This window comes from Malania oleifera, chromosome 7 (assembly GCF_029873635.1).
Source record: "Malania oleifera isolate guangnan ecotype guangnan chromosome 7, ASM2987363v1, whole genome shotgun sequence".
In the NCBI taxonomy this organism is placed as follows: domain Eukaryota; kingdom Viridiplantae; phylum Streptophyta; class Magnoliopsida; order Santalales; family Ximeniaceae; genus Malania; species Malania oleifera.
This window is the reverse complement of record NC_080423.1, coordinates 25,808,279-25,834,288: the sequence shown is the minus strand read 5'-3', so window position 1 is coordinate 25,834,288 and position 26,010 is coordinate 25,808,279. Positions and strand designations below refer to the sequence as shown.

General features: G+C 39.9%; 1 protein-coding gene across 3 annotated transcripts; it reads left to right on the top strand.

Annotated features, from left to right (window-relative positions):
- Positions 1-20,690: 20,690 nt before the first annotated feature.
- On the top strand, positions 20,691-25,184 carry LOC131160143 (glucan endo-1,3-beta-glucosidase 2-like). 3 transcript variants are annotated; one of them, XM_058115504.1, is made up of 5 exons: positions 20,691-20,835; positions 21,074-21,152; positions 23,078-24,328; positions 24,500-24,527; positions 24,643-25,184. In XM_058115504.1, the coding sequence occupies exons 1-5, from the start codon at positions 20,761-20,763 to the stop codon at positions 24,797-24,799; spliced, it is 1,590 nt and encodes a 529-aa protein (XP_057971487.1). In that variant the 5' UTR covers positions 20,691-20,760; the 3' UTR covers positions 24,800-25,184. The 3 variants fall into 3 exon arrangements, with proteins under 3 accessions (XP_057971487.1, XP_057971485.1, XP_057971488.1); XM_058115502.1 differs by lacking the exon at positions 20,691-20,835 and adding an exon at positions 20,872-20,993; XM_058115505.1 differs by lacking the exon at positions 20,691-20,835 and adding an exon at positions 20,897-20,959.
- Positions 25,185-26,010: the final 826 nt, after the last annotated feature.

The following is a 26,010-nucleotide window of genomic DNA, read 5'->3' as shown; positions in this document are numbered from 1 at the left end:
GCAAAGAAAGCCTGATGATCCCCAGATACCAACTCTATACCCGAGCTCTCCAAATCCCGTCTGATGTGACACTGAGTTATCATAGCAGATACAGCCGCAGGTCCCGACTTCCGACTCAACACATCAGCCACCACATTAGCTTTTCCCGGGTGATAACTGATGGGGCAATCGTAGTCCTTAATCAACTCAAGCCACTGTCTCTGCCTCATATTCAACTCCTTCTGCATGAAAAAGTATTTAAGGCTCTTATTGTAGTGACCCAAAGAATAATAGTATTTTAATAATAACAGGGAGAGAAATAGAAACAGAAATAGAAGGGAAAAAATTTCAGGAAATTACCAGGCTTCGTCGACGAATACAGGGACTCGTCGATGAAGGTCTTCATGATCTCGTCGATGAAGGTCTTCATGATCTCGTCGATGAGGTCTCATTTCATCGACAAGAAAATACCAAGTGAAGGATTGGGCTACTCTGAATTTCTTTGATAAAGGGTAAGGTTCGTCGATGAATTTACTGAAGGACTCATCGACGAGGTGACGTGTCTCGTCGACGAATCTGACCCTATAAGTAGTGAAAAATCAGATTTTATCACATTTTTAGTGCTCTCTCTCTCTCTCTCTCTCTCTCTCTCTCTCTCTCTCTCTCCTATGGTCTCTCTCCCTTCTCTCTTCGATTTTGGCCCCTCCAATCGCCGGATCGACGATCCGAAGCCACCACAATGCTCCTGGCAAAGTTTTCTGCAAGTCTGCTAGAGCGGATCGTTGGTGAAACGAAGTTGGATTTCATCCCAAACTCAGGGTAAGGCCTTTTAGTTAATTTTTGGCCTTCTGACAGTTATAGGAAATGATGTAGGCAAAGAAATATTGATATTCTGTTCTAGCAATGTTGTTTTTAGGGTGTTGTGTAGGAGGCCCTACAGGTGTTAGGCCAATATACCATAGGGGCTTTCCAGTAGTCAGGTAAGGAAAATATGCTATGCTAGGTAATTTTAAAATATTATACAGTTTATTAAATTATGAATATTATGTATTAAAGTATGGTATGACTTGAGAATATGAATATAGTACAGAGATACGTTTTACGAATTTCAGTACCATGATTTTACGAATTTCAGTACCATGATTATACGAATCTTAGTACCATGATTATACGAATTTCAGTACTATGATTATGCAGTTTTCAGTGTTATTATTATACAGTTCTCAATATCATGACGTATGAATTACAGTTACAGTTTATTCAGTATCATGGTTATTACGGTTATTTCAGAATCATGGTAAATCCGATAGTTGTATATAGAGATATATTATATAGTATCAAACCCTGTTAGACCCTACAACAGAGCACGGTACCATTGCTACAGATATTTATGTTATGAGTGCAACCACCTATTTAGATAATACGTGGTAGTAGGTCAATCACCTAGGCCCTTAACGTGGACAGGCTCCCCATCAGATATGGGTTGAGGTGGGCAGATCAGAACGATGGAGTATAGTGATTTACCCTGGTCGGCCAACCAGTGTAGATCCCAACTACGAGCCGCACAACCCTATCATGAGGGGTTAAATCATGACACATAGTTATCCACAGGGAAAGATTTCAGTTACTATTACGTACATACAGTTTTACAGAAACAGGGAACATACTTATGTACACTAGAAGTATTTTGAATAGTAACCTACAATATTGTTATGTTAAACAACATGGAAAGGGTGGTGTATTTCATTACTTGTACTGTACTTACGTATCCAGTTATACATGATTATATAGAAACAAATTTTCATAATATTGTAGCTCATTTGCCACACACTAGTAATAGCATATTTCGTCTTACTGAGCATTGGCTTATCTCAGTGTTGAATCATTTTTTTCAGGTGATCCAGGTAGGCGAGCAGACCAGGCTCATAGATAGAGGGGCTTCAGTACTACCCTATCAGTAGATAGTGAGTATGTATGTGGAGGATTTTTGTATATCCCAGCATAGTTGAGGGCATTTTGGGAAACAGATATATGTGTATATTTTGGGAAACATGTTAGCACTCTAGTATTGTATATAAATACGTATGATTATGTTTATTTGATTTCTAGTTCTTGCTGCTTAGGTCGATGATACAATTTGGTATCAGAGCATTTTAAAAGTTATAGTATAGAAAAAATAATAATATGGAAATTAAGCAGGTCATTACACTTATGGTCGGTGAAGATCTCACACTGCACACCGTACAAGTAGTGTCTCCAGATCTTCAGTGCATATACAATAGCAGCTAATTCTAAATCATGCGTAGGATAATTCTTCTCATACTCTTTCAATTGCCGAGAAGCATACGCTACTACCTTACCTTGTTGCATAAGCACACATCCCAAACCCATCAGAGACGCATCGCTATAAATCACAAACCCGCCATCCCCTGAAGGAATGGTCAAAACTAGAGCAGTAACTAGCCAGTGCTTCAACTCCTGAAAGCACTACTCACAATCGTTGGTCCACTCAAACTGCACCCCCTTCCTGGTCAATCGAGTCAGAGGCCCAGACAATTTAGAGAAACATTCCATGAACCGATGATAGTAACCTGTCATTCTTAGAAAACTCTGAACCCCTTGCACATTCTTCGGCCTCACCTAGTCGACCACAGCTTTGATTTTGCTAGGATCAATTGATATGACATCACCAGTCACCACATGGCCTAAGAATGCCACCTGACTCAACTAGAATTCACACTTTTTCAGTTTAGCATACAACTTCTTCTCCCACGGAGTCTGTAATACTAACCTCAGATGGTCCTCATGCTCTTGTGTACTCCTTGAGTATACCAGAATATCATCAATGAATACCACTACAAATCGATCCGGGTACTCATGGAAAACCCTGTTCATCAGATCCATGAACACCGCCGGAGCATTTGTCAACCCAAAAGGCAAGACCAAAAACTTGTAGTGACCATATCTTGTTCGGTAAGCAGTTTTCGCTACATCCTCATATCTGACCCACACCTGATGATACCTTGACCGCAAGTCGATCTTCCAAAATACCCGCGTTCCCTGCAACTAGTCAAAGAGATCATCTACACGAGGTAAAGGATAGCAATTCTTCACAGTCACCTTGTTAATCTCATGGTAATCAATGCACATCCGCATCGACCCGTCCTTCTTCTTCACAAACAGTACTGGAGCTCCCCAGGGTGAAACACTAGGTCGAATGAAACCCCTGTTCAGTAATTCCTTCAACTGCTCCTTTAATTCTCGAAGTTCTTCTGGAGCCATCCGGTACGGAGCTTTAGAGATCGGTGCCTTTCCAGGCAGCAACTCTATCGTAAACTCCACTTCACGATCTGGAGGTAAACCGGGTAAATCATCTGGAAACACATTCGACAACTCACTGACTACTTGAATATCCTCGAGTCTCAACTCATCCCGCGGCGGTTCCTTCACACAAGCTAGGTACCCCTAACATCCATCTAAGAGTAGCCTCCTTGCCTATAATACTGATAGAATCAGTGGCGTCGAACACACACACGATCCTACAAACTCATACACCTACTCCCCAGGAGGTCTGAACACTACTACCTTTCTACGACAGTCAATCACAGCATAACTGGAGAATAACCAATCCATCCCCAGAATGACATTGAACCCCGACATGTCGTATACCACAAGATTCATCGATAGCTATTTTCCCTAAATTACTATTGGACAGCCTACCAACATCTTCCTACAGCATGATACACTCCCAAATAGTGTAGTAACAGATAACACCTCATTCATATCTTGGGTCTCAACCCCACACCGTCCAACAAAATTCATAGATATAAAAGAATGGGTTGCACCCGAATCAAACAAAATAAAAGTCTTATTTAAAAGCAATAATAAGGTACATGTCACTACGTTCCCTATATGCTCAGTGTCTGCTGGAGTAAGAGAGTATACTCTGGCCAGAGTTGTATTTGTCTTAACAGTTCCCCGAGGTATCTAGTTGCTCCCTCGGTTCATACTAGATGCAGGCACGTCTAGCTTCGGTGCACGACAATCATGAAACGTGTGACCTGGCCGACCACAGTTATAACAGTTACCCCCAAATGACCAGAACTCACCCTCGTGCCATTGGTGGCATTTCGTACAACGTCCACTAGTCTGGCTCATCTGAGAATCCTAGTGCTCGGTATTCTGACAGTAACCCGAGCCCTTATTTCTCTTCTTCCATGATCCCTGACGAGATCCTATCTGAGAACCAGAAGGTAATGTCCTCTTCCCCGATTCCTGATCCACCTCATCCTCTCGGATACCGATCTCAATCACCGTGGCTTTATCCACCAACACTGAGAACTCACGGATCTGGAGCATACCCACCAATCTGCGGATATCCTTCCTTAGGCCCTTCTTGAACCTCTGAGTCTTCTCGTACTCGCTCAAGATCAAACACGGTGCAAACTGAGACAGCTCTATATATCGAGCCACATATCCCTGCACCGTCATACTCCCCTGAGTCAGAGCATAAAACTTATCTGCCTTTGCATCACATACAGAAGCCAAGAAGTATCTGTCGAAGAATACCTCCTTAAAACGGCTCCATGACATCTCTTCAAAACCAGTTCTCTACTTCTCCAACAGACTCACCACAGTCCACTATCGACCTGCCTCCCCAGATAGCTGGAAGGTAGCATAGAGGACTCGATGCCTATCCGTGCAGTGCAAGACCTCCAAAATCCTCTCAGTTTTCTCTACCCAGTCCTCTACTATCGTTAGGTCAAGTGCTCCAAAGAACGTTGGAGGATGCATGTGTGTGAACCTCTCAATGGTGCACCTCGTAGTAGTAGGAGAGTGCTCACGTCTCCTCACACTCCACCTGATCTCCTGTAACACCTACTTGTCAACCCTCGAGGCACAGAAGGGGACTCATTACTCGTAGTCTCCTCGGAGCCACTTCCTTAGGGTCCGTTCTGCCACACAATGGGAATCTATCAATATCCCTACAACACATACAGTTAACACAATGATCTAACCTCAATCATGTTAACTACTCCCTGCTAGGTCCAAGTCTGTCCTATCACACCAACATGAAAATCATCAATAATCTATCTTACTTTTACTGGAATCGTCATCCCAGGAAAAACATGGAATACCGTTGACAAACCCCGGTCTAGCAACCGAATAACACTCAACCAACTCTACCCATATCCAACATCCTATACTATGGTATGTACTCACAACTAAGCCTAACCAAGTCTACAAGACCTAACAACTAGGTTAGCTCTAATACCAAGCTGTCATGCCCCGAACCCGGAAATGGGACTCAGGGGTGAAAATGTAATCTAACCTATCCTTATATCATACAAACCATCGACAGATACAGTACCAAGGATGAGGGTTCGACCCCATGGGGTTCCTAGACACCCCAAACGCATCCAAACACAACCATATACGCAGTGAAAAAGGTCATTATATATATATATATATATGCAGTACCATACCAGAGTCTATACAAGGACAGAATCAAGGTTCCGTCAAACAACGTACAACCGGGTGCCCAACACATCTCGAAATGGCAACCCACAAAATACAAGTCCTAGCACTTACCCAAGCACTACCCGCAGTACACCAACCATTACGCTCCCAACCAAGGACGCTAGTACTAGTTACTTGAAGGACCTATAAAAATGTACTTACAATAGGAGTGAGACACCTCTCAGTAAGGAAGAGCACAGGTTATATCAGTGTGTGGCATTTGAGTGTAATCATGATGCAATATACACCACTTAAATGCAATTCCAATACTAATTCACAACAATGCATACACGCACATACACACATGATCAGCAATCCCGGTGTCGTCACACCCATCAGCCCAAAGCTAGCCTGTGACATACGGCGTTGGCTCGTAGCCAACCTGCATAACATGGAGCCACCGAAACATGGCTAGTCCCCGACTCCCATGGCATTGTACTGGCATTGTACTCACGCCCTCAGATATAGAGTCGGACACTCTACCAATCTATGGCCAGTGATTTCATACGCCCTCAGATATAAAACCGGACACTCTCAGTACCTGGAACAATTCGGAATCGCGTTCCTACTAGCATTTAAACAAACCACACACACATGCATGCTTATATAACCAAACAGACCATACCCATTTGGTAATCTAAAATCATGGTTTTCCAAACAAATACAGTTTAAACAAGTCAAGGCACGACCATCCCTATAACACAGTATAAATCAACATATACATTCAGTTTTCAACAAAACCAAGGATGCAGCCCGTCGCCCTCTTTTACCCAAAACTGTAATCATGAAAAACCCATAGTTTTCCCCATTAGATTCCCCCAAATGAGTAGCCATAACTCACATAGGACCGTGAACCACATTTCCACCTACTCCGATTTCGAAAAAAATCGATATAAACACAATTCCCCTTAAATTTTCCCCAAATAGAAATTCTCGAACTCTAAGACTCTTAAATAGCGAACCAAGTTCCAAAACCTACAAATCACAGTATAGAAGATACTCACAACACCGTTCTCTACAAAACTATCAGATCAGAATTGAAAATTGAGCCTTACCTCGATTTTACGCCAAAACTTGAAATTGGCCGAACCGAGAATCTGATCCGTAGAACTTGTAGAGAATCCTTCCACGATCCTCGTGGTAACTTTAGATTCAAGATTAACACGACGAACAGCGAAGAAATATAGAGAGAGGAAGTGTAGGGAGAGTTCTAGAGAGAGAGAGAGGGAGAGAGAGAGAGAAGATTTTTAGTTTTCTTAGTTGAGAAGTAAAGTGAATTGATATTTATAGTCCTTTAACTCGGGTTTCCTCATCGATGAAATGATGTCCTCATCGATGAGGTCATATAGACAGCTCGTCGACGAGACGATGGATTCGTCGACAAATCCTGATATCACTGGTTTCCCGAAACCTCTTAGCTTCTCCTCGTAGACGAACTTCTGAACTTCATCGACGAGACTTACATGGACTTTGTCGACGAATCTTGGCTTCGTCGACGAAATCTGCTAAATTCCCAATTTGCCCCTCTCTTATTTATTTAAACCCATATATCACGGTTTGGGTTCTTACAAACTTTCTTTCAGTTGCTCTCGAATCCATGCACACTAAATCATAAGGAAACCATAGAAAACTAGGAGTATACTCTAATGTGTAAAGGTGCGCACATTCCAAAAATACAAAAAATTCTATTTCAAATAATCCAGTACTGAAAATGGTAGCTCACTCCTTGCAATGACTATCTACACAAGACAAGTTCATAGTGCAGCATTCCGGGAGAAAAAACGTCATTGGTTTGCCATGACTTTTCTAGAACTGCTGGCTGTTTCAGAAAGTCATAGAAAACCCTCGATGAATTTTTGCTTTCGGCTATGAGTCAAAACTCCAAAATTCCAATTGCTTGCTGTATTTTACTCTGCTACGCATCCTATATTCGATTGGTCTTACCGCACCTAGCCTACCCATTCCTATCTTAATCCTACTTCATACCTATACTATGGTAATAATCATCCCTAGAGTCTACAAAATATGTATCCTAAGCTGTGATACAAACTATGACGACCCAAAAAATTTCGTTTAATTTCTCTGATACCACTTGTAATAATCTAAATATTTCATATTATAATAATCACTGATACAAACAGCGGAAGACCTCAAATTCAAATTATCAAAGTACTAATTATCCCAATATAACATTCTCATTTCCAATAGCACAATTCATATCCCTAAAATTCTGGACTCATCAAAACAAAATTTGTTTAATATCTATTCTAAATAGAATCTTCTATCCCACTCATGCTTCTTCTGCGCTATTCTGATCATTGTTATACTCGACATGGCATCTGAATAATATTGAATAATCATGGGCTCTTCTCAGTAAGACGGAATAGATTATCATCAGTGTGTGGCAACATGAGTTCTAGTGTCACATGAATATATACTTCAAATAATTAACTTTAACTGATAATATCATGTAAATCTGTACTCACACCTATATATATATATATATATATAGAAAATACATAATTTTCAACATAAACATACTTTATTGTAATAAGTTTCTCTGTGTACGTAAATCATCTATTATCTGTATACATAAAGGATTTTCCCTGGATGAACATTAATCATATATTATCATGTAATAACTCCACATGATCGGGTTGTGCGGCCCGTGGGTGGGACTTAGCAATAGCTGACCTACCACGCTAAGCCAAAAATAACACATCTATAAGTACGATTGACCTACTCAGCCTGGTTCAGACTGCCAGGGGGTAGTTTACTTTTTTCTGGGCACAATCGACTATCTATACACCAACATTCTATCTGAGTAGTGTGGTGGCACTGACTGATCTGTCCAGTTACGGTACTGTGCTCTAAATATAATTGATCCATCAGGGTTCTAATACCATATAATGCAATTTATAAAATAAAACTACCATTTCATATCTTGGTATAAGCCATCTGAACTGAATTCAGCATAAAGTCGTCTAAACTGAATTTGGCATAAAACTGTCTGAACTGAATTCGACATGAAGCCATTTGAACTGTTATTTCATAACTCTGTAAAAATTTGTCATATCATAATTCTATGTAAAACTATACTTTGCTAAATATTTTGATAAAATATTCTAACCAGTTTATTTATGTTGTAACATATTTATTACTCATGCCACACAATTTGAGTGATAATTCATAACATAATAACATCTCTGGGATAATTATATTTTTCTACTGAGAAATAATGGTATAATCATCTCTAGGGTTTTGCTTAAACTCAAATACCTAGTTTTTACCAAAACATACACATAATAAATTCAAAATTTTAATTTCCATATGCTTGAATATTTAGAAAAACATATATATTATTCCAAAATATTCCCAAAAATATGATATAATCAAATCCCTGTAGTTTAATTTAACTCAGGCATATTTTTAAAATAAAATCTAAACATAGATATAATTAATTTCACATGCTCCATTTAAATCGGGCATATTTTAAATAACACAAATCTAATTAAATTCACGTACTCAAATTTAATCAGATATGATGTTCGTTTTTTGATTCGACAACGGAGCGAAATTGAAGAGAGAGAGAGAGAGAGAGAGAGAGAGAGAGAGAGAGAGACCGTGAGGGGGGGGACCTCTGATTTCCAATTTCAATTTTGAATCTCCTGAAGCCTCTATGTGTGTATGTGTCTATATATATATATATAATATTATAATATTATATTATATTAATATAATATTATATTATATTAATATATTAATATATTATATTATTATTATTAATTATTAATTAATTAAGCCGTGAGGGGGGGACCTCTGATTTCCAATTTCAATTTTGAATCTCCTGAAGCCTCTATGTGTGTGTGTGTGTCTATATATATATATATATAATATTATAATATTATATTATATTAATATATTATATTATTATTAATTATTAATTAATTAATTTATTTTTTAGGATCACTACTTCTTACTGTCTTCCTTTCCTACAATATACTTAATGCTTCTCATTAAAGGGAATTTAATTTTAAACATTGTCTAGTTAATTTTCGGCATTCACGTATACTAATTATGTTTATATACACTTATATGCATATTATTTTTCTAGGGCATTACAAAAGCTATGAGACATAATGAATATGAAGTTTCAAGTTATGTGAGACATGAAGTGCATTGAAGTGGTGCATAAAGCCTAGAAGAATCTTGGAAGTTTCACAACATGAAGACTTAGGAACTTAGATTTATCGTATGAAAGTCTCGTGTAAGTACTTCAAATTTCAATATTGAATGATTGAAACTCCTAGGATATATCATGGACTTAGAGACTCGTTTTTCACATGGAAAATATTTTCTTAAAGTCCAAATTAAGTTTTCCAAAGTATAAATTTAAGTTTGGAACCAAAATATTAAAAAACAAGTGTTGTTGAATAGACAGGCGACTAATGATTTCTCATTAGGCGACTGAGGTGTTACTAACTTTGAAAATATGCAAATAGAATAGGCACATGCGACTGACCTATCAAGACCAGTTGATTGATCCCATTTTGACTTTCAAAATGCGCTATTTTCAAAAGAGCACAGACGACTAACCCTTCGAGTTTAGTCGTCTGATGCGTATGTTTAAATGTTTAACAACATTGATCTTGTTTCCAAAACTTGCGTGATTGGTTTCCAATTTGAGAGAAAATTTGAGAAAAACTTTTTGAAACCCTAGTGCACTATTTAAACTTCATATTCTCACACATTAGGGCACAAGAAGAGAGAAAGACACGCTCATATTTTGAAAAACTTTTTGGTTATACTTTTCCAAGGAGGTTGTTGTGTTTTTGCTAAAAACTCACGTTAATCTAATTTGATCTTTCGAAACTCATACTCTTTATTTAGATTTCTAGTGATATACTTTTGAGCTTCAATTTCTATTTTGATTTTATTTGAAGTATTGTGATTCTAACGTGTACTAATCTTCGATTAAGGAGTATTTTTCTTTTGTACAAGCCATTGTGCTTTCTTTGTATTGTGTTTAACGATTTAGGGACTTTGAATTGTTAGCTAACGAGAGGGTTGTTCTCGTTAGAGAGGAGAACTCCACCTTGAACGGAGAGAGGCTTAACTTCACCTGGTAACAAAGTTGGAAAAGAAATCCTCATAGTAGGTTGCTTGAGGCAAGGACGTAGGCTGCGGCCAAATCTTATAAAAATAATGATGTTCAACTTCTTCTTCCCTTAACTCTTTAATTCTTGTAAGATATAAACTGCGTGAATGCTTTTATAATCTTTGAATACTTGTTGAATATTTGAGAACTTACTGGATATTGATATTGCTGAATATTGAAGAATCTGTTGCATGATAGGTAACAAATTTTTTGGTTGAAACAAGAACACCAATTATTTGTTGATTGTATGTTAGATTAAAAATTATGAATAGCAAAAGTTTTTGAATCTTTGATTAAAAAGACTGTAGTAAAAAAGTTGGTATTTATTTATATTATTGAAGTATATATGCTAAGATAAACCAACTTCCACTACTGAATTTGTTTTTGATAATATCATTGATTCTAGTTGAAAATCAGATTCTAAAATATTGATTAATTGAATTCATTAAAGTTGGTTTTGTATTGTAAATTAAGATTTTATATTGTTTTAGTACGGTCGGTGCATAGAAACATTGTTTGTGTAATTGTTAAAAGTTAAAATAATCAAGGGTTAAAGTAAATAGGAATTCCACAAATAAATTTTAAATAACCTAATTCACCCCCCTCGTGGGAATACATCCTAAGATATACCCAATTAACATAACATAGTGGAAACCCAAAATATACAATATTAATACAACAATAATGATAATCCACAATCTATAATAATAACATAACAATAATGATAATCCAAAATATACAATATTAACATAACAATCATGAAAGCCCTGAATATAAAATATTAACGTAATAATAATGAAAACCCAAATTATACAATATTAATATGACTGTTGACCTTATGTGTCATTTCCATTTCTGATAATGACAAATACTCTTGGTATTTAATGTCTGTCAAGTTTGTGTGGGGGTTCATAATAACAAGATCATTTGCTGGCACAAGAAGACTTGAAGACTAAAGACCCTGAAGACTATTTTCTTGTTGTAATTTATATTATTTGGGTCTGTAATAGTAATTAGGAGAAACGGTCTGTAATAATCTCTGCATGTCTTGCATGTAAGTATTTGTAAGCTCTCAAAAAGACCGTAGTTTGACCATAGGGACTGAATGACTTTAGGACACCTTTCGGTTGACCGACGCCAGGTTTTTTGGCGTACTTGAAAAGACCCTAGGTCCCTACACAAAATGCACAAAAAAGTCCCCAATATCACTTATAATATTAGGAGAATTAATCAAAGTGAAAATGAACTTAAAAGGCATAAAATGTGTGAGGTCGGGTGACCGAACCCTAGGTGAACAAATCACCTCGGGCGCTCGAATTGTTAAGGAGTCAACAGTTTGACCAGACTTCGGGCGACCGAACCTTTTTTGACCTTATCGTCCTCGGGTGCTCGAATCCCTTGAAAGGGACTCCTCACCAACTCGGGCTACCGAACCATATAGTTCGAAAGGACCCCGGGCAACCGAGCATATGTGTTCGAGCTACCAAACCTTGGACCGGGCACCCGAAATTACGAAGAAAACTTTCTGACTTTGATTTGGGCTGCCGAAACATGACAAGAGCGACCGAACCTATTTAAAGCACGTTTATTACTGAGTCTGGTCAGGCGACTGAACCTTGATTCAGCCACCCGAACCTCAATGGGTTAAAACTGTTTTAACTGTGGTAAAATTGGGTTAAGTTGGGATAAGTATGTTTAAACATTTTGAATCTTTTCTAATAATTCCCAACAAGTCCCAAACAGTTATATTTTTACCCCTGCCTATAAATATGAGTTAATTTGTGAGGATTAGTGTGAGATTAGCCAAAAATCATTAGTAAAAATCCTCTCTATCTCAAATACTCTTTTGGTCCAAATACTCTCAAATTTCTATTCCCTTGATACATTTTAGTATTGTGAGAGTATATTGATTGTGCTAATATATATTAGGTTGCTAATACTCCCACTTGCTTGTATGATTGAAATATTATTTTTAGGGAGTTCAGCTTAGGTTTATCCCACAGATTTTCATACTATAAATCTTGTGCTGGGATAACCTAGTGAGCTTAGGATATTTGCAACATTATTGCAAGTGTCCAATAGCTTGGATTTTGGTTGTGCAAAGATTTCTTTTAAACAAGCAAAACATTCTCAAACTAATATTGTGCTTATTTCATTGAGGAGAATTCTTTTGAACTAGTTTGATTATCTAATTCATATCTTTGGAATATTGATTTTCTATTGAAGTACTTTGCTTAGATTCCAAGATATTGCTTGTATTGAACACTCTTGAGCATATTAGTGATCATACCTTATTGAGTGTGGCTTGCATAAAAATACACATCACTGAACTTACATTTACCTACATTGTTGATGTGTGGTTGATTGATTATATTGCGCGTATTGGGATACATATCTGTTTTACATGAAAGCATAATCACTGTACTAGTTTGATTGAGAAACATACTGTTGTATTTCCAAGCGTGGCCTGAGGAGGTTTGATCTAGTTTGGAAGGATCAGGTTGGGGTCAGCCCTATGAATTTGACCTAGGGCCTTCTCCGCCTCACAAGGAGAATTTGTAAAGGTTGAGGTCAACCCTGTGCTAATTGACCAGGTTGTATTAGGTGTCGTTCCAGAAGGGGATCCGAGCAGATCGAAGGGCTCGGATGAGGTGGTTCGCTATAGGGGAGCTCGAATAGAAGGGGTTCGAGTTGATCGTCAGATTGAAGATGCCGAGCAGGTTGAAGGGCTCGGACGAGGCGGTTCGCTACAGGGGAGCTCGAATAGAGGGCTTGAGGGGCTCGCACGAAACGACTGGGTGCAGGGGAGCTCGGATCGAGAGTTCGAAGCTGAGGTTTTCAGAAGTGGGCGCAGGGGAGCTCGGACCAGGGGTTCGGAGCTGAGGTTGGAAGAAGAGGCCGAACTGAGTGGGGAGCTTGGGCGGGTCGACCACTCACAGGTCAGCTCTTCGCAGGCCGAGTCGTCATGGGCCGAGGCATGGATCATGGGGCAGCTGGGCTGGGTGCTAGGCCGAGCTGCCAACTGCAGTAGAGTGCATGGGGTATTCCAGAATAGTAGTTAGAGTTTATTATGTATAAAGCTAGGGGTCAGCGGGAATAGAGGGGAGTAGAATTTTGGGAATCAATTTGTTTTTCTATTTTTGGAGAGTGGCTTTCTCGAACCAGCCAACCTGTTCTTTCTTATTTCCATTTCCTTTGTATGCATTGAAGTATTAAATTCAGTTCATCTCTGTAATTTCGTTTTCTTGCGAGTAATTCATTCAATCAAGGAATTATCACTCACTTGAGTTCATTACAAATTTTGTTGAGCTCATTCCATTTCAAGTCGGTTCATTACAATTGGTATCAGAGCCAAGCTCCTACCACCATGGGAGAAGGAACTCACATGAACCAGATGTTGGAGTCCATCGCTGCCCTAAGGAGATCACAAGAAGAGTAGCAAATCACTCAAGCCGAACAGCAGAAGCTACTCAACACCGTGACTCAATAGTTGGGAGCTCTCTCTAATGCTATGAAGAATCTCGGCAAGCAGAAACTCGACCAGGAAGGGCCAGGAGAGACATCGAGCCACGACTTCGGATACCAACACCGTGAGAGCTTCAATGGGGAGCAACACAGAGCAGGTATTCAAACTAAAACGGTGAGAGTTGATTTCCCTAAATTCAATGGTTCGAATCCAACAGGTTGGCTCTATAGGGTCAATCATTTCTTCCTGTTTCATGAAACTCCACCCCATCAAAGGGTTCTGTTGGCCTCCTTCCACATGGAGGACAAGGCCTTAATCTGGTTCCAGGACCTGAAGAGGTTTGGTCTATTAACAAGCTGGGAGGCATTTGAAAGAGCCTTGCATACCCGATTTGGAGTCACTCCTTATGACGACCCGTTGGAGCAGTTATCAAACCTAAAACAAACCTCTACTGTAACCTCATTCAAGGAATAGTTCGAGGAATTGTCCAATAGAGTCAGAGACCTTAATGAAGGCCACCAGCTCAGTTTGTTCATAGGGGGATTGAAGGAGGAGATCAGGTGGGCAGTGAAACTCTTGAACCCGATTCACATGGCTTATGGCAAGGCACGGATACAAGAAGAAAACCTCCTAGTGACTAAGAAGTATATCATACCCAAGCACTCTGCCCCATCTCATCACCTGGCTATGACCAAACCAATAGCCAAACCCAACACCCAGGTCCACAAATACTCCCCAAAGCAGATAAGAGAAAAGAAAAGTGAGGGGTTATGTTTTAATTATGATGCCAAATGGCATCCAGGGCATAAATGTGGGGCTGCTAAACTTTTCTTGTTGGAAGGAAATGAGCTCAACTATTTTAACGAGGAGGAGGAATCCCCTGAGTTTGTAGGGCATGATTGTCCGGGAGAGGCAGGGGTGGAGCAACAACCGGGAGAGGACAAAGTGGAAATTACCCTACACACCCTGACGGGATCCCCTCACTCTAAAACAATGAGAGTGGTTGGTTGTTTTAGGGGATAATCTTTTGTGATACTGGTAGATACAGGAAGCACTCAAAATTTTATTGATCCAGCTCTGGTCAGGAGACTTAAGCTGACCTTGGATAGTAGGTGTGAAGGTGAAAGTAGCTAATGGAGAAGAGATCCGGTGTGAGGGAAGATGCCCAGCAGTAAGCTTTGTGGTGCAAGGGACTAGATTTGAAGCTGATATGTACTCCCTGGTTTTAGGGGGCTGTGATATTGTATTGGGAATTCAGTGGCTCAGTACGCTGGGCGAAATCATGTGGAATTTTGTAGAACTTACTATGAAGTTCCACCATAATGGCCAAACTGTTTGTTTGAAAGCACTCACTTCCCAGACGTTAGTGGAAGAAGTAGTGGAGGGAAAACTCTCTTGCTTGGAGAGAAAGGGAATCCTACTACAACCATTGGAAGGGATAAAAGAAGAGGCAATCGACAGCATCTCCCCGCCTCTAACCTCCCTATTGGAGGAATTTTAGCAAGTCTTTGCAGAGCCTAGGGGATTACCGCCCATTAGGTCATGTGACCATGGGATCACCCTTAAGGAGGGAACTTCTCCCATCAGTGTAAGACCCTACAGATACCCTTATTTTCAAAAAGAGGAGATAGAAAGGATTGTTCGGGAGCTATTGGAGTTAGGAACCGTACGACTGAGCCATAGTCCTTACTCCTCTCCTGTTTTGTTGGTAAGAAAGGTCGATGGCACTTGGAGAATGTGTGTGGACTATCGTGCTCTAACCAGGTTACCATTAAGGATAAATTCCCTATGCATATGATTGAAGAGCTGCTGGATGAGCTACATGGGGCTGAGGTCTTTTCAAAATTGGATCTAAGATCCGGGTACCATCAGATAAGGGTAAGGGCAGAGGACATCCCTAAGACCGCTTTTTGAACACACGAAAGACACTACGAGTTTCTTGTAATACCCTTTGGACTGACCAATGCACCATTAACCTTCCAAGGTTTGATGAATGAGGTATTCCGACCACATCTTAGAAAATTCATTCTGGTTTTCTTTGATGACATTCTGGTGTACAGCAAATCTATGGAAGAACACCTCAACCACCTAAGAATGAAGCTACAAATTCTACTCGATCAACAACTATTTGCCGAAAGAAGTAAATGCAAATTTGGCTGTCAAGAGGTGGAGTATCTAGGACATTTGGTATCGGGTAGGGGGGTGAGAGCATATCCCTACAAATTACAAGCTATGATTGACTGGCCTTCACCTAAGACTCTCAAGGCTCTAAGAGGGTTCTTAGGTCTTACTGGGTATTACAGAAGATTCATTAAGGGCTATGGAGCCATAGCCGCACCTCTGACCAGTTTACTTAATAAAAATAGGTTCCAATGGAATGAGGAAGCTAAGAAGGCTTTTAGGGAGCTAAAAGAGGCCATGTCTACTCCCCCTATTCTAGCCCTACCAAACTTCACGAAGAAATTTACAATTGATTGTGATGCATCAGGCAAGGGGATTGGGGCAGTACTTATGCAACAAGGGCAGCCCATAGCATACTTCAGTCAAGCCCTGAAGGGCAGAACCCTTCTCATGTCAACCTATGAGAAAGAATTGGTAGCTTTAGTGATAGCAGTTAAGAAATGGAGACCATATATCTTAGGGTTGCCATTCATTATCAAAACAGATCAGCAGAGTTTAAAATTCATGTTGGAACAAAGAATGGGTACTCCTGTGCAACAGAAGTGGATCACTAAACTACTGGGATATGATTTTATAGTACAGTACAAAAGGGGATAAGAAAATCGAATAGCGGATGCTCTGTCCAAAAAAGATTCAGAAGGTGACACCCTCAACCCAACAGACGATCACCCAACAAACAATGAGGCGAGTATAATGGTTATTTCTCTCCCCACTCTTGGGTGGATCGAAGATTTAAAAGCCTCATATGCTGATGACACTGAAATACAAAATATCCAGCAACATATTCATTCGGGCACACCAGCAGAAGGGTTCACTCTGAGGGATGGGTTATTATTCTACAAAGGTAAGTTGTTTATAGGCCGAAACGAACAAATCAAGCAACAAGTATTACAAACAGTTCATGGCAATGCAGTAGCACGACATAAGGGATATGAAAAAACAATCCCGAGAGCCAGAAGAGATTTCTATTGGCGTGGCATGAAGAGAGAAGTTAAGCAGTTCATCAAGGAATGCCCCATTTGTCAGCAAATGAAAGGAGAAAATACTTACCCGACAGGCTTACTAAAGCCCCTTCCCATTCGAGGAGAGGTGTGGACAGATCTCAGCATGGATTTCATAGAAGGTTTACCCCCTTCACATGGGAAAGATGTCATTTTAGTAGTGGTAGATCGTCTCTCTAAGTATGCTCATTTCCTACCCCTAAGTCATCCATACACGGTAAGTCAAGTAGCACAGAGTTTCATTCATAACATTTTCAAGTTACATGGCATGCCAAGATCAATTATCTCCGACAGGGGAACCACATTTTTAAGTAAAGTCTGGCAATAACTCTTTAATCTACAAGGAGTCCAACTGAAATTCAGTACGGCTTACCATCCCCAGACGGACGGCCAAACAGAGGTGGTGAACAAGTGCTTGGAAGGATACCTTAGGTGTTTTGTGGGAGATATGCCAAAAAATTGGGTGAAGCACTTACCATTAGCTGAATATTGGTACAATACATCTTACCACACCTCGGCGAAAACTACCCCTTTCTAGATTGTGTATGGTGTACCACCACCATCTCTCATCAGCTATATCCCGAGGACCACCAAGGTGGCAATGGTAGATGAGTACCTCAGGGATAGGGAGGTCACCCTAGATCTCCTTAAACATAATTTGCAACAAGCGCAGCAGCGAATGAAATAGTATGCTGTCCTAAAGAGAAGGGAACGAAAGTTTTCAGTGGGCGACTGGGTGTACCTTCGACTCCAACCTTATCGAAAAACAATTGTAGCAGTTCGGAGGAGCTTGAAATTGTCACCGAGATTTTATGGACCCTTTCGGGTGGTACAAAAAATTGGAGAAGTAGCATACTGACTGGAACTCCCAGAGGAAACCCAAATCCATCCGATTTTTCATGTATCTCAGCTCAAGCCACATCTTGGGGCATCTGCTAGGGTAAACCCACGGCTCCCCCCCACAAATTCCCATGGAACCCTCAGCCCAGAGTCGGAAGAGATCTTAGAACGGCGTATGAAAAAAAAGGGGGAACCTTCCAGCAATGGAGATACTAGTTAGGTGGGAGGGACAGGAGAAGGAGGAGGCGATATGGGAGTGGTACCACATAATGAAGGAGAAATTCCCTCACCTTGTGGGCTCGGATGAGGTGGTTCGCTACAGGGGAGCTCGAACAGAAGGGGTCTGAGCTGATCGTCAGATTGAAGATGTCGAGCAGGTTGAAGGGCTCGGACGAGGTGATTCGCTATAGGGGAGCTCGAATAGAGGGCTTGAGGGGCTCGGACGAAACGGCTGGGTGCAGGGGAGCTCGGATCGAGAGTTCAGAGCTAAGGTTGTTAGAAGTGAGCGCAGGGGAGCTCGGACCGGGGGTTCGGAGTTGAGGTTGGCAGAAGAGGCCGAACTGAGTAGGGAGCTTGGGTGGGTCGGCCACTCACAGGTTAGCTCTTCGCAGGCCGAGTCATCATGGGCTGAGGCATGGATCATGTGGCAGCTGGGCTGGGTGCTGGGTCGAGCTGCCAACTGTAGTGGAGCACATGGGGTATTCCAGAATAGTAGTTAAAGTTTATTATGTATAAAGCTAGGGGTCAGCGGGAATAGAGGGGAGTAGAATTTTGGGAATCAATTTGTTTTTCTGTTTTTGGAGAGTGGCTCTCTCGAACCAGCCAACCTGTTCTTTCTTATTTCCATTTCCTTTGTATGCATTGAAGTATTAAATTCAGTTCATCTCTGTAATTTCGTTTTCTTACGAGTAATTCATTCAATCAAGGAATTATCACTCACTTGAGTTCATTACAAATTTTGTTGAGCTCATTCCATTTCAAGTGGGTTCATTACAGAAGGAGAGGAGAGTGTGGCCATGGAGTGGTGGTTAGGCGCTGGGAGCAGGCCGTGAGGAGGATTGTGAGGCTGTAGGTTGGCCGTGGAATGGATCCGCAGTGGCTGATGCTGTGCAGGAGCAAGGAGGAGGTGCTGACCGTAAGGGAGTGGTGCTGCGGTGGCTGGGCCGCAGGGAGGAGCTGTGGTGGCTAGGAGGGGCTGCTGCTGCAGGGAGGAGCTGCGGGGAGAGGGAGATGCTACGCAGGGAGAGCAGCTACAATTGTTGTGCTACTATTTCTTCTTTTGTCTCAACTGCTGCTGTGGGTGTGCTTTTTATAAGCTGCGCACAACAGCTTTGCCCTAACAGCTTCTCCCTTCCCCTTTTTAAAATGTTGCCCTAGCCCATTATTGCCTAATTTTATCCTCAAAAATAAAATAAAGGCCCAATAAAAAAAAAAAGAAGAAGGTGAACTTAACTCCCAAAAACAGAAGGACCCGGATTCAATTTAAAATAAAAAAAAAAACTTGATTTAAAAAAAAAAATAAGGGATCCAATTTTAAAGTGTCCAGGACTCAATTTTTTTAAAAATAAGGGACTCAATTTAAAAATAATAGGAACTCAAATTTAAAATAAAAGGGATTTAAATTTAAAATAAAAGGGACTCAATTTTAAGATAATCGGGACTCAATTTTAAAATAAGGGACTCAATCATAAGGATTTAAGAAAAAAGATTTAATTAACACGAATTTCAATCAGGTACCCAAGACTTGAGAGAGACTTAATTGATGACTCAATTTTAATTATAATGGATTTAATAACAGGACTTGATAAAACGGCTTTCAAAAGGATTCAATTAGAATTTTCAACAAGAATCCTCTAATTCTCGGGATATAAAGTCGACTTTTTATTACGAAAGATCTCTTCAGAGAGACCGAGTTAAAATTGGGGTGTCGTAATACAAAATTATAGTAAATTTGTTCACATTTGCACAAATTCAAAATTTTAAATTCATGATCTCATTCATAACTTAAGAGCTGAAAATTTATTTACTCTTTGTTTTTTTCTTTTTCTTTTTTTCCTTTTGGCTTGGCATTCACTCCTCGCTCTTATAACTTAATATTTAGTGCATCATAATGAAAAAGATTTAATACAAAAAAAAGTAAAAAACAATATCATCCCATTCCATTATTTTCTTTTTTTTTTAGATTACACATCGAATATCCACATGTCCGTTTTACGATCCACGTGACTAATCCTGCGCTCCTTGAAGTTGACCTCACAACTTTAAAGGAAGGGTAAATTCAGGAGTTCAGGGACAGAAACGAATTCGGGAGGATTTGAACACTTGATCTCGTGAAAGACACTTTCGCAGCCCGTCCTACCACCTCATTCCATTATTTTCTTGCCTAGCCAATAAATTGTAACATTCGGGTATAAATTTAAATATAAAATAAGTAGAAAGTAAACTAACAATTTTTAAGAATAATAATAATTAGAAAAGTAGGAGAATGACCGTTGGTGAAACCAGCTGTTGTTTATTGTCCCCACACCACATCAAATGCACAACCAGCCAAACACAGAAAAACCTTCGATGTTAACGGCTACAAATAAAATGCTATATGGGTCTTCGATTCTACCATGTCCAACACGCTTTTCTATGAACCAAAATGCAGATGTTTTCTCAGCCGTCCGATCTACTGCCACGCTTCTATGGTAAGTGCTGGAACCAAATTCCTCTCTTAAATTCCCCAAACCTCTAGAGTATGTTATTCTTTTCTTTGATACCCCAACTCTCTCATTTACTATTACCAAATACCAACCCTTCAAGCATCTCTCTGTCTCTCTCTCTCGCTCTCTCTCTCTCTCTCTCTGTATGATTAGATACCTCCCTTGTTAAGATTCTGAGGTGGGTTTAATAGAGATATTTAATTGAGGGTTTTGCTCTTTGCAGTTTGCAGTGAAGAATCAGTCTATGGCGCCTCTGCTCCTTCTTATGCTTTTAGCAGTGTTTGCGGCTGTTACCTCCGAAGGTGATGATTTTTCCATTTTATTTTGATTCGATTTGATGTCTTGCTATAGATTGACTCCAGCTGTTGCTATGTATGGTGTTTGAGCTGATTGATTGGGTATGAAACTGAGGGTTACAGTGCGTAAAAGACTAAAAGCGTCTCTCCGAGCTTTTATTTGCTTCCATCCCTCCCCACTCATACTTGCAAGAGCACCCATTGAAGATTTGTTGTTGGGGAGCTGTTTCGGTGGGACTTTTGACAGAAATAAGGCCATTTTCTATGGGGGGGTTTGTTGAGAGAGAGAGAGAGAGAATTTTCATGTGTTGTGGTGGATTTTTCATTTCAAACAGTGGTGTTCTTACCAGGAGAGAGAGAGAGAGAGAGAGAAGGGGGGGGGGGGTGGGGGAGAAAGTTTCATGTGTTGGACTTTTCATGCCAAATAGTATTTATGTTCTTACCAGGAGGAAAAAGGAGTTCTACATTTTTCCATTCTGAAATATGAATGCTGGAAAACAGCTGGTTCTACTCTCTCTCTCTCTCTGCAGTAGGAGATATGCCCTTTGTTCACACCTACTTGTCCACTTGCCTAACAGTTTTGTGTTCCATCTCATTTGGTTTCGCCTGTATCTTTGCTTTTGTACCCTGCTGTATTCTGCAACCATATATATATATATATGTGCCACCCGCTGATGGCGCCTCCATTTGTGGCTTTTACACCATCTGTATGTTTTTCCCCATCGTTCTGTTTGTGTACAATTTCAATATCTTTATATCCCATGATTCAAATTCAAACTATAAGTAGTTGCCACTTTCTTCTCCTACAGAGGCTTTCCCTGTTCTTGTGTTGAAATTTTAGCAACAGCTGCGAGTATCATACCATTTGGTTCATTTCCGTCCCTACAGAATATATTAAAATACTCCAAACGCGTAATACCTTATAAGCTTCTCCAAAGAAGACAAGCTCGTTGGCCCATGTGCACAAAAATCTTCTTTGACAGGCCCCAGGAGCCCCAGGAAGCTGTGTCCCTAGCTAGCTACCACCGCAACAAATAGAAAAGGAACACACACAAAAAAAAAAAAAAAAGGAGGAAAATCCCTGCTAACAGTTCTGATGCAAATTTTAGTTCTATTTTAGTCTTGATATTGCCAATTCCCTCAATTTTTGGGTTCTTTTTCCCAGTGGATCATTCAAAATTTTGTCTCAGCTTATCAAATACGGAAAAAAGAGAAAAGTAGGCACTTAGACATAAGAAAGTAAAAAGCATGTGCGATCAAATGCATCAAAAGGGGAAAAGTAATATCCTAATGGGCTCCGGCGAGGAGAATTCTTTGGCCAGGTATCATTATTGAATGAGCTTTTTTGACAGTTTGATTGGAACTATCAGTGAGAAAACGGTTTTCCCAGGACAAAAGGTTCCAGCTATATTGAATACTTTTGGTCCTTGTTTAGCTCTTATGTTGGGCCAAGGGCAGGCTAAGGCAAGATCTATTGTCATTTTAAAAAATGTAAACCAGAGGATGTCTAGTCATAGTGTGAAGGAATATGGGGAGGGATTAAGAGCATGATTACGAGTTGCAATAATTTACAGCAAAATGTTGACCATTTATCCTGTGTCTGTGTATGCAATGACTACAAAATTCTGTGTATCTAGCACTTCTTTCTTCTATGGTAAATTGAATTTGTTTTTGTTGTTGTGAAAATTATTATTTTCACTTGTTTATAAACTTTTGGTCATAGAATGCAAATGATATGCATTTTCCAATAAAAATAAAGGTTTGCATTCTGATAGTTAAAGCTAGTGTAAATCCATTAGATTATTAGATAAAAGAGCTCCCCACCTCGAAAAGAGAACTCTTGAATGGGTACTTGCATAAACATATTTACACAGGTTATTTGCATTTATGATATTTTCTGCACCCATAATTTTGTATTTTCTTTCTTGCAGATCCATTCATTGGGGTGAACATAGGGACAGAACTCTCTGACATGCCCAACCCTACTCAAGTAGTACTCCTTCTCAAACGCCAGCAAATACGACATGTGCGACTGTTCGATGTCGACCATGGCTTGCTCACTGCACTCGCCAAGTCGGGCATTCAAGTCATAGTTTCTATCCCCAATGACCAGCTCATGGGAATTGGGCTATCAAATTCCACTGCGGCTAACTGGGTTTCCCGCAATATCCTAGCATACTACCCAGACACAAATATCACAGCCATTTCAGTGGGTTCTGAGGTTTTCACCGCTCTCCCTAATGCAGCAACTGTCCTTGTCAATGCTCTCAACTTCATTCAGTCGGCCCTAGTGGCATCCAATCTTGATGGGCAGATCAAAGTTTCAACACCCATTCCTTCCTCCATTATTCTTGATTCGTTCCCACCTTCCCAAGCTTTCTTTAACAGCTCATGGAAACCAGTTTTGGTTCCCATGCTCAAATACTTACAGTCAACCGGCTCGTTTCTCATGTTCAATGTATATCCTTACTATGATTACATGCTATTGAATGGCACTATTAGTATAGATTATGCACTGATCGAGCCCCTTCCCTCTAACAAAGAAGCTGTAGATACTAACACCCTACTCCGTTATTCCAATCTCTTTGATGCAATGATAGATGCAGTTTACTTTGCCATGGCTGACTTGAACTTCACTAACATTCCCGTTGTAGTCACCGAGACAGGGTGGCCATCAAAGGGCGATTCTAGTGAGCCGGATGCCACTCCAGACAATGCAAAAACTTACAACAGCAATTTGATCAAGCACGTGATGAACAAAGAAGGTACCCCCAAGCATCCGGGGCTTGTAGTGAACACCTTCATTTATGAACTGTATAATGAGGATAATAAACCTGGGCAAGTCTCAGAAAGGAACTGGGGGCTGTTTGATGCAAATGGGGAGCCTGTGTACATCTTGCAAGTTGGGCCTGCTTCAGGGAAATCGAATGGTACTGCAAATCAGACTTACTGCACTGCAAAGGAGGGCGCTGATCCAAAGATGCTGCAGGCTGGTTTGGATTGGGCTTGTGGGCCAGGCAAGGTGAATTGTTCGACTCTGTTGCAGGGTGGACAATGCTATGAACCAGACAATGTGGCTGCACATGCATCTTATGCTTTTAATGCTTATTACCGCAAGGAGGGGATGACTCCAGATGCTTGCAACTTCAAGGGGGTGGCTGCAATCACCACATCAGATCCAAGTAAGATCAGACATGTATATGGTGATAAGTCATTTTCATTTTCTGTTCATATATTTTATTATTTTTCTTTTGTTATGTTTTGCTTTGCTTTGTTTTTTCTGGGTTGGATCAGTTGACTCGGGAGATGTTTTCTTCTGGAGTTATAATAATTTTGTTGATTTAATTATGCAGGCCATGGTTCCTGTGCGTTTCAAGGAAGGTATGAGCTTTACACTTTACTGAATTGACATTTCCCCATCTTGTAACGTTGCAGCAATTATATGATCTACTAAATCTAACCCACTTCTAATCTGTGAATGATTTTGTGCATGCAGTGGTGGCAGGAATGGGACCATATTCAGTGTAAATGGTACAGTCCCTTCCATGAACTCGACAAGTTCATCCCCACCCCACAGTTTTTATGGTAGCGCATCGGCAACAGCAACTGCAGTAACATTAATCACTCTGCTCTGGAGTGCAATTTGCTTATAAACTGTTACATTTGTTGGATGCTTTTTGAAAACTTACCCAAAAATTTTGAAGCAGATAGTCAACTTGTGGAATTTCCCCTTACTGAACCCAGTTTTGTATGATTCAATGGGGGTGTGCAAACAGAGGAAAGAGTAGTCAACTTGTGGAATTTCCCCTTGCTTCTTAATGAGTAATGTGAACCCAGTTTTGTATGACTCAATGGGGTATGCAAACAGAGGAAAGGGTAGCAGGGTGTCTAGGATGGAGTTGATAGGCAGCGATCTGTTTAGAAAAGTGGGGTTACCCTGGAATTATGTACAAAGCTAGCTGAGTGGCCTCCTCTGTACTTCCATGTGCTTCTCTAGAAATCTTATTCTTTCAATTAAATTTTATGACTTTTTGTCCAGATTAATCTCCTTCTTGTGGTTTGTCTCTGTTTTACTAAATGCTTTGTTTCAGTTGAACTAGAAATTATTTCGGATGTTTGAAACCATGCTCTGTTTTAGGTGGGTTTAAAGAACTTTAGAATATTTTAAAGCTAATGCGGTTATGTAGAGTTGTTTGGTCTATAATTAAGGTAGTAGATTTAGTCCGCCTAATAATATTTTAATTTTGAGAAGGTGCTTTGTGCATTCCATATTACTCTCACTAAAAACAATATTTTTATTTTTATTTTATTTTATTTGAAATGTTTGTCAAAAGAGAAAATATAAAATTTTAAATATTTGTTTTCACATGAATCTTTGAAAAAAAAAAAAGAAAAAGAAATTGGAGATTAGTTTTCAAAGTTGGGGTAAAAAATTAGGGTTGAATTTGGGTAAAAAGTTTGGATTGGCTTTCAATCAAATAAACGAAGTAATAGGAACTATGCAAAGCCATCATAAATCTAACATGTTAAGTTTTGAATGATATCCCAAGCTTTCTTGAGGAAACAAGCAGAGAAGACATCAAAACCCAAGGATTTGAGGCCACCAATACTGAACACTGCATCTTTTATCTCTTGGTCAATCACTGGAAGTGTCATTTGAACATGTTAAATCTAACATGTTAAGCCATCATAAATCTAACATGCTAAGTTTTGAATGATATCCCAAGCTTTCTTGAAGAAACAAGCAGAGAAGACATCAAAACCCAAGGATTTGAGGCCACCAATACTGAACACTACATCTTTTATCTCTTGGTCAATCACTGGAAGTGTCATTTGAATTGCTTGCCTGTCATTGATAACTTTC